Here is a 13239-nt window from a genome sequence, read left to right on the forward strand (position 1 = left end):
CATTAGCGGTCAGTGTGCTATCCTTTCTGTCTTGTCACTCTTTGATTTAGATTAGAAACCCAACCAACAATTTAGTTTGTCAATTTTGCAAAGGGACTCTACTGCCACCTTGTGTTTGCCAGTGATACATAGCATCAGGCAAAAGGGGGGGTGCACAAGTCCTGAGAAGAATGTATGAGCAAATAGTCTTTGTCTTTCAAAGCAGCGAGTTGCACAAAGTATACTACTGAGCAAGGGAACTTGCAGCTGTACTTTCTAATCGTAAAAATAAGTTGATCGACACACACACACACATTTACAGTCTCCACTGAGGTTTGGGTCTTAATGTCAAGTTCACCACTTTCATGTCAGGTGTCTAATGTTACTCTTGTCTTCTTCTCTCCTTCCCCTTTCCCCCTCCCCCCATGCAGCTTCAGAAGACTCCAGAGAGGCCCAACCCCAGTTAGGAGGCCAAGGGGGGCAGCAACCAAATCCACACAGGTGAGCGACACTCACTTCTCCCATGGTGTCTCTACCACCGTCTAACTACACAATTGTCCAAATGCTGAACTCATTATTAAAAGATAGTTCTTAAAGTATCGTTTTAATCCAGTGAAGAAATGGTTAATATGGTTATTACGATAATTAACTGGTGTAATGATGGAAACACTGATCTAACATTTTACTTGAAAATTATCTGGAAACATGCATTACATACACACAATACCAGACACTTGAATTTGATTTATTCATAATATATAATAGGGTGCCACAAATGAATCCAATTAACCTGAAGTCAATTATGTGCTATTATTCTGTTAATTGTTCTGCTTTATTTGAAATAGTTTGGTTTTCAAGTAAGCTAAGCTTGACCCAGCTGTACCCATGTAGTGGAGAGGTCAGATAAAGTTCAATATTGATTGTTTACCAGCAGATGTCAGGCACATGCTGGTGTTGCTCACAGTGAATGCTAAGCATGTAAAAAGGATGAGCTATATCAAGGAATATTCTGGATCGTATGCTTTCCACTTGAGTAGTTTTTTTTGTTTTCCTTTCAGATTTGTCTTGAAGATGAATAGAACTCCAGTGAGGTTTACTCTCTGGAAGTAAGAGTACTTGAATGAAAGTTTATATTTTCATTGTTGCCATCTGAGTATTTTCACCGAAATTGTATGTCAACATTTTGTTGTACTGGACATATTTTGCTTCCATCATTTAGAATCTTCATCAATCTATATATCAGTCCATTATGTCAACATAGTTATGTTCCATTCATTAATCTTCACGTCTACCTGGTCTTATGCTCAGTTTGGTCTGTTTCAGAGCCAGACAGGGTACAGAGGGGCAGAGAGAGACATCAACACATCCATCTTGCCACATTTAGGAGACCTCAAGTGCTGTTCCATGGAGGGGTCAAAGGGTCATTTTAACTGGATGGGAACTGTTAATACAGTGACCACCACATTCACCTATTACGAAGCCCCATGCTGGGGTCTGGACCACTCTTGCTCTTCAGAGAACTCTTGGCCTTTGATGTTGTACTGTAATAAATTGCATTTGTCACAAAAAAGTGACCACAGAATGTTGTTGCTGTTTGTTTAGTTTCTTTGTCACATCATGCTCATCTGGTTTAAAAAAAAAAAAGTTTTCTAGCTATGAGAAAATCTGTGATTCTGTTGTAAGAAACTGCAGTGAACTTAAATTGCAAAAGAAAGTATTTATGGGTGAAAGTTAGCTTTTTGAAAATGCAATATCTATTTTAATGTTTAATTTTTTCATGCCTTTGTATTGTGCAATTCCATGGGTACTGATGTTCAAGATCACAGTTTTGAGTATTGACAGTGATAAAAACAGGCATTTTTTTAACTGTGTTCACTGTGTCATTTTTGTAGGCATTGGGTCTTAAAAAGTCTCAAATTCAGAACGTCAAGGCCCAAAAACGTCTTTAAAACGACCAGATTTTCATCCGAGGTCTTAAGATTCCTTTAGTCAGGTCTGAAAAAGATTTTACCCTCGTTCATTTCGAGAAACGCTGGCTGCAGAAAGTTATTACAAAGTAGCAAAAAAGTAATGAGTCGTAGCCTACAAAGCGGAGCTCTAGAGTCCAGGGTTTGAATTACTGGGGGGGGGGGGGGCTTGGGGGGGTTTGACTTGGACCCCCCCCAAAAGAAGTGAAAACAACAGGTCGGGGGGGTCGATACATTTATATATCGTTCTTACCTGTAATCGTAAATATTATTTTATGCCCTGGAGAAGAAGCTGACCCCCCCCCCCCCCCCCGATTTTCATTGTATAATTCACACTCTGTTTCCAACCAAACTACATTAAAGAGTATCCTCCTGGGATTAACAAGCATTTGGCAGAGGAGAGAGACAATAGTTATAAAACTATGCGAAAGTAGCAAAGTAGCAAAAAAGTAATGAGTCGTAGCCCACAAGGTGAAGTCCCACATCTCACATGACCGCAACGTACATTTTAAGTTAAAAGAAACCAAATTTGAACCCAGGCTGCAGCAGCATGTTTGAAAGAGCATGCACACTAACCCAGTGAGCTAACAGGGGAGCTCTGCTTTCATCTGGTTTTCTGACAATACAACTCTGCAGGTTGTTACAACTAGATAGTTCAGTGTCAGATTTTATGTTGAGTGGAGATTGTTGTGATCCCTGATAGCTCAGTGGTTAAGGATGTGGGCTGCTGTGTGAAGGGTTTTGTGTTCAAATCCGATTTAAGAATCTTCTTACAGCTCAATTTTTGCTCTTGGACTTATAAATAAAACTTATAAAAGGTACATTTATTTTTTAGACTTTGGTTGAGCCTTTCCTGGTGGTACCTCACAATTCGATTCTTGGGGTCACGATTTGATGATTCTTTCGATTTGTAATCAAATTGCAATATTTGAATATTTTTTTGGGTAATGCGTCGTGTAGGTCTTCCATTTAAATCTTTATGGTCAAAACATTTCTTAAAAAGACACATGAAACCCTGAAAATGTATAAGTTGGAAGTCAAAATTTGAATACATTTAGTGTGAAACGGTTAGTGTGCATGCTAAACAACCAGGGATCTATAAAGCACACATTTGAAATGATTTGATAAGGAACAACCTTTTTTATTAATACATTACATTCAAGGCAAATAATACATCCTTTTACAATACATACTCTGTGATTCAAATGTTGGCTCTTGAATAAAATGAACAGAATTTTGAAATGAACCTTCAAATTCAGTGCACAACATTGAGAAAGAACACTTAACAGTCAACGTGTAACAAAGGTTTCCACACATTCATTTGTACACATTTCCATCTATACAGTGGGCATTCACAAGCTCACCTCTAAAACCAACGTAAAAAATTTACTTCAAAATAAGTTATATGCTTACGGTCCTCATAGAAATATTGGTCTTCTCAGTTCCTATTTACAGCAATATAGACATACAGATATTTCAAACAGAAATTGCACAGTAGTTAATATAATTAGAGTGCTATTTTCAAAAATATTGTTGACACCTAGTAAACAGTCTTCGAGATACAGTATGAAATTGCACATTGCAATCATGCCACAGAGGGGGCTCTTTTGAGGCTTTGGTACGCAAGGTCCTCACTGGAAGAAAATTAAAATCCTTAGGGCTTACATGTTCCCATTTTGCACTTGTTTACGTTTCATCCTCAGAAATGTGATTGAGGGGGGGCAAGACGTGTAGTGAGGGCCTAAACACCTCAACACAACCTCCCCTGCAAGAACCTACCAGTTCTGCAGAACCTTCTCAATTCGAAAAACAGATGTCTACAGTACACTCCAGGATTGGGGAAGACACTGGGCAGTTAAATCACAGATAAAGGTCTATCCCAATGGGACTCTGGGCAGCCATTTTGGAAAGTAAGATAAATTCTTCAAAGTTTCGTAATAATGTTTAAGGGATATAAGACATTGAGTTTAAAATCTCAATTATTTTTTCGTAGATACAAATGTTTGGGAGGAAATCATTGTTGTGCTGTTACTTTGATGCTAAAATGTTGTTCATAATCCACTAAGCTGATTGGAAGAGGAATCCCAACAGTTCTGATAAGGAAGGACAGTGGTGTGTTAACAGTAGCCCTCATGTCTTTCAGCCTACAGATACTGAAGATAGCAGATCTCATTTCTCCATTATTATTACTTATAGAATGCGTCACTCCTTCTAATGACCAGATGGCTGAAAACAGTAGAGAAGCAAATGTTTCCGACCGTCCAATTGTGTTGGAATACATGTGTGGAGGAATGGCCTGATGGATTGAATCTGGGTCGTTCGTCCCTGTCTGGGCTTAAAGGAGGAAGTTGATGGGGGTGTGTGTGGGGGGGGGGGTGCTCTCTCCACTATGATGTCTGCACACACACAATTCAGAATGCTCTTTGGGAAGAAAGGAAAAGTGTTTAGCTCCAATACGCAGACGCTGCACAATGTTCCAATTCTGAAGACAGTTGGGTCAGACGTATGATCGCACCTCCACACCTGCACTAGCAAGAGCATCACAAGTGCCATGAAGAGAACCTTTCAGAAAGTGCAACTACGTTTATAAGGACTGTGACTGATAAAGGCAGCATCTGTGTCAAATAATAACATGTCTTAAAAAGGCAAGAAAACTTCCAACTGGCGTGTGTTGTATAAATACCTTTGAAAAGGTTGGAAAGTTGGCACAGTCCATTTGGTCACAAACAAAAGCGTTGTGGTATTTTCTTATGCTCATCTGTGTGAAATGCATTACACCCTCTGGTGGCCTCCACTGATATAGCAAGGAGCCACAGGTATTGTTCAGTCTCTGTGCTCTTGCCTGCTCGTTCACTCATAGACACCTCATGAAATGCTATCCTAAAGTAACACACTTGTGCATGTGCAAGTCCCATCTTTTTGTGACTGACTGACATTTTAATACTTGTGACTTGTCGCAGGGAAAGAGAAAAGGTATTATTGTTAGGGCAGTTTTGTAGGTGCATGTGAGTGTGTGTGGGTATAAAATAACACACATGATCAGTGGAGGAAAAAACATAGAATGTGGTCACAGTGTGATAAACACACGAGCATGCAGACAAATCCGCACATAGCATTCTGTGACAGGGTCCTTGTAAACAAATCACAACCTGCGACACAAACTAAGGTGGAGATTAGATCCAGACCCTCCATTCCTTACTCTAGCCACCCAGCCACTCTCCCCTTGCTGCCTCCCGGCCTCGGGGCAGGTTGATGGGTCAGTCCCGTTCTTTACCCAGGGAGATTGGAGGGGGAGGGGTGAAGTTGGGTGGAGCAGTGTAGGAACACGGAGTTAGCGCTAGTCTCTCTGGCCCTGCGCTTTCCCGTTCAATGTTCACTTGTTCTCGATGAGAGCCTGGACCTTGTGCACCAGCTCTCTGGCGATCTGGAGGATGTGCTGCACATCGTGACGCTCAGCCATCTCTGTGGGACACACACACATCCTTATGGTGTTACAATACATCTTGGTATACAATGGATCTTTCAACTTGTGGACACACAGTGAGCTGGTCAGTCAACCTAGCCATCTCACCATTGAAGAATTTGATGATGTCTGTAAAGTCCATGTTGTTGTCTCTGATGATCTCCCTATAGACCTCCACCAGGGCCAGGGCCAGGAACAAAACAAAGTCCTGCGAAGAGATCTTAGGGGCCACCCAGATCACCTCCCACACTGCAAACACATCCTCGTACAGCAGCTCTGCATCCAATCACACACAAACACACACACTGTTTCAAGTATGTTTTCTAATTTACACAAACTGTCTGTTCTTAACCTATTAAAGATCTGGTTAAGTGACACTACGTTCCACTACAAACTTCATAAAAAGATAACTCAGTGTAGCACACACACCTCTTTTGAAGTCCAACAGGAACCAGCGGTAGCAGAAGTAGAAATGAGTGTAGTCTCCATTCTGATGCATCAGCTCAAAGAGCTCGGAGTCCAGGATCTGACATCATCAAACAGAGAAAGGAACAGGAAAAGGAAATAACATGTCAAGATAACTCATTTGGAAGGACAGGGTATGAGGAAAGTTCTGGAAAAAGAACAGTTCAGAGGGATTAAGGTAACATAGAAAAGGGAGGGCTGGGAGGAGTTACAGAGAAAAGACACAGAGCCTAAGATTCAGAGAGATGGAGAAAGCAGGAGCCATATGAAGATATAAAAAGCAGCAGATTAAGAGAGGCAGATCCACACAGAGACATCAGCTGTCACCTGGATGAGGGACCTCATGTTGGCAAAGTGTGTGTCCATGGCTCCGCCATTGGGGAAGTTCTGACTCATCCTTTTCATCAGCTGGGTGAAGCAGCTGTACGCAAGACACTCTGCCACACACACACACACACACACACACACACACACACACACAGAACAGAGACACTCAACACCATCAAGAGCACCGTGACGTTCAGCAGAGTTACAACATTGACGCACACCTCTCAAGACCTCTCAGTCATGGTGAATGAGACGCTGCCACGTAGGAGCTACGCTCCAATCTGACAGAGCCAGAGATACGGAACAAAGGAAATCAGCTTAATTCAAGTGGCTGTGTGTCATCGAAATAAAGTGGAAATTTGGTTTCCATCCACATTTGGCTGAACAAATGCGAACATGAATACATTTAACACCACTAGAAGGAGCCAAAAGGACAAACTTAGATCTTTATTTCATCAAAGCACAATCATATAAATTGACCATCCTGTGGGTAGTTTCTTCCTGAAGGAAAGATGGTAGTAAGTTGTGCAATCTAAATGCACTCCTTGGATCCAGTTTATTATCAAACTGACAGTTACAAAAATGCATTTAGCTAATGACTATAGCTATAGCCAGACGGATGGATAATGACTTTATGCCAGGCTAATTGGTCATGGCTGAAAGCTAATATTGAGTTGTTAATTGATAATGGAAAATAGGTAAAGACTACTGTTAAAGCTATTTGTGTCTATCTGAAGGCTATAGCAGTTTTGGCTAATGGTGTGGGCATGTGGTTGAGGAGGTTCCTACCATCGTCCAGAATGACCATAAGGGGAGCCAGCAGGTCACACATGCCCTGGACATAACCAATCTCCAAATGCTCCCACACATAACTGAAACACAGCAGTAGACACTTTTAGAATATCATTTAGGAAGAGAGAGACAGAGTTGAAGGTATGAGATATATAACAAGAGGAAGGGAACATCCTCAAATTGGGGTTGAAGTATTTTACCTGCACATAATATGTATTTATCTTGTATATATATATATATTACCTGTGCTTCACAAACATTGTATGTATCTTTTATACATTCACATCACATTAGGTGTATTACCTGCACGTTATGTAATGTATATAACTGTTACATTTACATTTAGCAGACGCTTCTTATCCAGAGCGACTTACAGTAAGTACAGGGACATTACCCCCGAGGCAAGTAGGGTGAAGTGCCTTGCCCAAGGACACAACGTCATTTGACACGGCGGGGAATCGATCCGGCAACCTTCTGATTACTAGCCCGACTCGAAATGTATGCTACTTCCACATTATGTACTGTTTGTTATTTGATTCATGAACAGGGTTCTCAAGCCTCACACGTTGACCGTGAGACACACGCATTTCAGCCCCTTCACACGCTCTCACGGCACACCTAGCATTTCTCACGCTAAGAAGGCAACGGCAGACAAGTTGTCCTGCTAACGTTGTATTCATCAGCTCTAATGGTCGCCAAGTGAAGTTTTTCGGGGCGAACGTACGTTCGTTACTATGCAACATGACGCAAACACACGTGAAAGGTTGTCGGACCGGAATCTCACTCCAAGCTTTTGATCAAACTTGACGACCCTGTTCATGATGTATGTTAATGTACCTGCACATGATGTTGCGTAGCCTATCCAAGTTGGCAGTGGTGAAGTAGTAGTAGTTCCGGTCGCAGCGCTGCACATCTTTATCTATCCTGTGCAGATTCAGAGCTATTGTGTCCAACAGCTCAATCTGTAGAGACAGAATAAGGTGTTGAGTTAGTGAGGTATAATGCACATAGCCAGCATTTAGTTTGAGACAAATGAACAGATTATGATGGTCTAGACTCCGCATGTTGCCTTGTGTGTGGGTAAAGGGGTTTTCCAGTGTGACATTATCATCCACCTACTGTATAGGAGGACAGGGAGGGGGGGATCCCTTCTGCCCCCCCGCCATTGGTCACCAGCTTATCCAGCTGACTACACAGCCTGTCTTCACTCAGTGAGTCCTGGCGGCCAGACTCTCCCAGCACGCTGTGCCTGCGTGTGCCTGCCTCGTCCCCGGCACCCTCCTCCTCCATGCTCTGGCCGTCATCGATGCTGGACAGGATCTGGGAGTGTCCCGAGGCCACGGAGTAGTTTCTGGAGGACGGGAGGCCAGAGTCTGGGGAGTCAAACTCCACCAGGGGGCGCTCATCCGGGGCCAGGGCGGCAGGAGGAACCACCGTGGTCATGGTGGGGGTGTTGTCCTCTCCCCCGGGGGTGTCCTGGCCCCCTGCGTCGGGTTCGTCCACTGACATGAACACCTGGGAGGGAGGCAGGGAGGGAGGGAGGGAGCAGTGACACGTTGGAGGGAGGGAAGGATGACAGGAGGGAGGGTAGGGAGAAGACAGGGAGAACGGGAGGGAAGGAAGGAAGTAAGGAAGGGGAGAGGGAAAGAGAGAGGGAGAGGAGAGAGTACAGGAACATAGTTATTTGACTACATAAGATTATGACTACTGTAACTGTGTTTTTCTTGAATACTAGAAATATAGGAATTGAATGAAGTACTGTAGGTGTCAGACCTCGTTACTGATGGTGGAGTCTCGGTGGATGAGTCGCAGGACGTGGCTGTCTATGCTGCTGCCTGACGACAGCTTGGCAAAGATGGCCGACTGCATCTCCTTCTCCCTCTGCTTGACGATCACCTCGCAGGCCTTCCACTCCTTCATCACCTGCTGGTACCGTGTGCTGATCTTCTCATCAATCTGCACAAGAGGACACCAGGAGTAAAACAACTGTACATGCTATACAAAGTATTCATGCAAAATTATAAATAGTACACATGCATACTTAAATAAACTTACGTACATACATTCTGTTCAGCATGTACATACACTCAAGTGGCCTCTCAGGAACACTCAAACACACACTAACACCATAGCAGCACATGTGTACAGGAGAAGTGTGTGTGTGTGTTACCTGGCTCATGTCTTTCTTGTTCATGCCAAACTTGTAGTGCCCTAGTAGGAAAGGCCAAACCTCCTTCCTGATCTCATGCTGAACACCTCCATAATACACCAGCCTCAGTAACTCCAGCTCCTTGTAGTTCTACAGAGAAAATGACGCAAAAAGAGTGTTTCTTTGCGTGTGTGTACGCAAGGGTGAATGAAAAGAATACAGAATCAGGAAAAAAGAAAGACTTATGGACAAAGACAGAGAGAGAGATGGATAGCGAGTTAGAAACTGGACAGTGGACAGATGGAGACAAAGATAGAAACGGAGATGGAAATAGAGTGTAAATTAGTAATGAGTATAATGTTGAAGTTGATAAATGATAACATTTGCTCATCAAGCCCCTGCTGTGTGGCAACATCATTTTACATGTTCTATTATTCCAGTTCACCTCAATCCAACCATTACAATTTAATTAGCCTCAAGATGGATACTGAAGATGGATCCTGAAGATGGATGGACGAGGCAGTGAATATAAAAAGTGTCAAACTCAGCTGCTAAATTAGAAAACCCATATCGGTTTCCATTTCCCAATACTTTTCTCTTACACTCATGCACAGGCACAGACACAAACACAAACAGACACAAACACACACAAAGACACACCCAGACACACACCTTACAGTCTTTCTGGTACTTGCTCCACACATCTTTACTGAGACCCCCTGAAGCCTCGCAGGGCTTGTCAGGGGGGACGATGTTGTGGTTGACCAATGCTGACAGGTGTGTCCGTACGGTGGACAGGTGCCGACAGTAGGCCAGCCCTGGGGGGGGGGGGGGGTGTACAAGTGGGAGAGATAGGACTGTGACACTTGCTCCAGACATGCCAGGTGAATATGGCCTGGAGAAAGTAGTGAATTAAGACTTGACCACTGGGACCACAATGTCTAGACACTAAATATAAATAGTCCTTGTTCTAGTTAATCATTCAGCAGCCTGTACACATGAATCGCTACATCAGAGTTGGATCTACATAATTCCATTGAAGACCCATTTTTAACCATTTGATTATGATTATTATTACTTAGCTGTCTGCTAAGTGCTGTGTGAAATATCAAATTCAAATGTGATGGCTCAGAGTGGGACTGGGCATGCAGACTTACATCCGTAGAAAGCTCTGGAGACTATCTGCCTCTTCATGTTCTGACACAGCATCTTGAGAGGAATACTGGAGATAGAACATACCCCAGAGGGAGACTATCATCACATACTGTTGTCTGTGTGTTTGTGCACTCATGCTTGTGTATGTTTATATGCACTCATGCAAGTGTGAGTGCATATAAACATACACAGACTGTGTATGTGTGCGTGCATGTGTGTGTCTCACCGGTCGTGGATGCAGGTGCAGCCCGGTGGATTGTCACAGGACATTGTGCTACCCCCGGTGGAGCAAGAGAGACATGAAGACAAGTGACTGGTGCACTCCGCCTGCTGCCATGACGACGGGCTTCCTCCGAAAGCTTGCAGATCCATCATCTCTCCGTGGTCTAAGAAGAAGGGGAGAGAGGGAGAGGTGGAGAGAAAATAGGGAGGAGGAAAAGGATAAGGATAAAGGGGTGCTCTTAAGGTCCGTAGAGACCATACCTTAAGTGCAGCTGAAATACAACCTCAATAACAGGAGGTTTCACAAAAAAATTGCCTCAATTTAAGTGTTCCTGTCTCGAGGCCTCTTGGCTGACTATAACCAGTCTGGAGACCTCTTTAACTTCTCTTGAAAGTGTTCTAGTTTATATTTTATCCTTTTGTCAAATTTGATCCTTCAGTCGGATGTCAGCAATGCAATACAGACCTATGAAGATCAGATTACGTAGCAGTTTTGGAGAACGGAATGGTGTAGAATAAATTGTGAATTTATGTGATTAAGGCCTTCAGCTCAACCGAGAGATAAACTAAGGAAGATAATTTCTCCTTTCCTCTCTTTACTTTCATATTCGATGAAAATATGGCTGATTAAAATAACAATGTTTTTGTTTATCATACATTGTTCACGTCGATGTATGATGGCACACATTTAAACACCGTAAAAGGTCGACGTTAAGGAAGAGAACAACTTTAATCAAAGAAGAGAAATTGGCAAAGCATTCTGGGAGATAAGGACAGGTGGAGAAATGCAGGGCAGCCATGCTTGTATAGCGCAGTCAGAAGCAGCAAGATAGAGAGCGGTGGCAGCTTCCACAGAGAATGATGGAGAGACAATATAGGAGAGGGGAGGAAAGCAGAGAAGGGTTGGAGAAAGAGGAGCAAGAGAAAGAAGAGAGGGGAAAAATAGGGCAACAGCTCAGCATGCAATATGCAGAAAGCCAGTACCAGACAAGAGAAAACAATTTTTTTACAAAAAGATATGAAAGGAACATAAAACGTCAACATCAAATAAATGCTCTTCACCTTAATTCTTCAGGTTGGAGCTGATGACCTGTTATAAATAGGTGGTAGCTGCACTTTGGTTGTTCAAAAGAAAAAACAAAAATAAATAAAAACAAAAGCATAAACATAAAACTGCTGGAAGGGAAACCGCTTTCGGGGCTCCCTTTTGGGTTATTATAGTTCTTTTGGACTATGCGACTTAGCCTGGTGACTTTTGGACTAAGTAACGCACCCCGTTCCCAGAGCGCTCCACGCTGCAATTGCAGAACCCCACAGCACCTAACAGTCCTTATGGAAGGGGGACGGGGACGGGGGTTAGTGAAGAATTACAGTGAACAGCATTGCAGAAAAAACTGCACGAAACAGAAGAGGTAGGACGAAACAAATCAGAGCGGAGAAAGAAAGAAAATGACAAGATTGAGTTTGAGAGAGAAGAGAGAGAGAGAAGAAGAGAGAGAGGAGAAGAAAGAGAGGAGGAGGAGAGAGAGGAGAGGACATCCCATCACAAATAAGCTGAAACACACACATTCTCTAAAAGAAAAAAAAGGAAACAAATTAAACTGGCGCATATCTCCCATGCAGAATTTGACAAGCACGTTGCAGTGAAATCAAGAGAAAAGCGCAAAACCCAAAGACCAAAACAGTAAAGGGTAGGGACAACTGAAAAAAGGAGTGCAAAACGGAGCAAAGGATCAAAGCATTTTTCCGTCACCAGAACCCAGCCCCAACAATGCTGAGACGTTAGGAGAGGAACGACCACTCCGCTTCATCTCTCTATTCAACTTACTAACTATTAACAGAATGAATGAGTCTTCCAAACTACAGATACCAGAATGCAATTGTGTGAAAATACAGGAAGACAACAAACGGTCCCTCCTGAGAGAGAGAGAGCGAGAGTGTGTGTTCACCCAGAAGTCTGACGATTGGCCAAAGGCGTGTCTGTTTTGTTGAGAGTGCGGGAGTGGGTGTCCATTTGTGTGAATGTGTGACAGCTTTCACAATGTTGCATCAGGTTAAAAGCCCAGTGAGTGAATTACCCCCTCAACTTGCTCTGTAATTGTGTGGATGCTCGAGCAGCAGAGAGAGAGAGAGAGAGAGAGAGAGAGAGAGAGAGAGAGAGAGAGAGAGAGAGAGAGAGAGAGAGAGAGAGAGAGAGAGAGAGAGAGAGAGAGAGAAACAGAGAGAGAGAGAGAGACACAGAGAGAGACAGAGAGAGAGACAGAGAGAGAGAGAGAGAGAGAGAGAGAGAGAGAGAGAGAGAGAGAGAGAGAGAGAGAGAGAGAGAGAGAGGAGGTGCCAGTGGAGTGGTAAGAAAAGAGTGACATCATGACAGAGAGGTAATAATGTGATGTGGCACTTAAGTCTCCAACAGAATCACTGACAGGACCAGGCACTAATGACAGAGGGCACCACTGAGGGCCCCCAATTACCACTAAAGGGAACAGTCCACCAAAGAAGTCCATCTATGGTGACAACACAAGGACACCAGAATAGATAGTACACTTTAGCAGACTGTGTTACGTTTCTGATTTCAGAATAAAGTACATTGTAGATTCATACCTGTTCCCATTGATTTAGATCATTATGGCTGATGTGTATGTGTGGGTGGGTCTTTGCTGCCTGTTGGTTCCAAGTGTGATTACACTAGGGTTGAAGTAGGGTTGTAATCAATAAATGGG

The 13239-nt window shown here is 43.2% G+C and overlaps 2 protein-coding genes across 5 annotated transcripts in view; one reads left to right on the forward strand and one right to left on the reverse strand.

Annotated features, from left to right (window-relative positions):
* Positions 1-1845, forward strand: part of tpst1 (tyrosylprotein sulfotransferase 1) — a 29169-nt gene extending 27324 nt beyond the window's left edge. For 2 of the 4 annotated variants that reach the window (XR_006957177.1, XR_006957178.1), the window contains 3 exons: positions 411-480; positions 1038-1085; positions 1303-1845. Coding sequence is in view for 2 of the 4 variants with exons in the window: in XM_047035752.1 (XP_046891708.1) it covers positions 411-446 (36 nt within the window). In the remaining 2 variants the exon portion in view is untranslated. The remainder of the gene's footprint in view (positions 1-410; positions 481-1037; positions 1086-1302) is intronic. The other 2 variants (XM_047035752.1, XM_047035753.1) reach the window with 1 other exon arrangement.
* Positions 1846-2261: 416 nt separating this feature from the next.
* Positions 2262-13239, reverse strand: part of sgsm2 (small G protein signaling modulator 2) — a 47894-nt gene continuing 36916 nt past the window's right edge. The window contains exons 13-24 of the mRNA XM_047036334.1: positions 10524-10683; positions 10300-10364; positions 9815-9960; positions 9164-9292; positions 8767-8949; positions 8113-8508; positions 7831-7955; positions 6991-7073; positions 6202-6311; positions 5839-5935; positions 5518-5685; positions 2262-5408 (exon numbers count right to left, since the gene is read on the reverse strand). Of these exons, the coding sequence (XP_046892290.1) occupies positions 5320-5408; positions 5518-5685; positions 5839-5935; positions 6202-6311; positions 6991-7073; positions 7831-7955; positions 8113-8508; positions 8767-8949; positions 9164-9292; positions 9815-9960; positions 10300-10364; positions 10524-10683 (1751 nt within the window). The 3' untranslated portion in view covers positions 2262-5319. The remainder of the gene's footprint in view (positions 5409-5517; positions 5686-5838; positions 5936-6201; positions 6312-6990; positions 7074-7830; positions 7956-8112; positions 8509-8766; positions 8950-9163; positions 9293-9814; positions 9961-10299; positions 10365-10523; positions 10684-13239) is intronic.

This window comes from Hypomesus transpacificus, chromosome 15 (assembly GCF_021917145.1).
Source record: "Hypomesus transpacificus isolate Combined female chromosome 15, fHypTra1, whole genome shotgun sequence".
Classification (NCBI taxonomy): Eukaryota; Metazoa; Chordata; class Actinopteri; order Osmeriformes; family Osmeridae; genus Hypomesus; species Hypomesus transpacificus.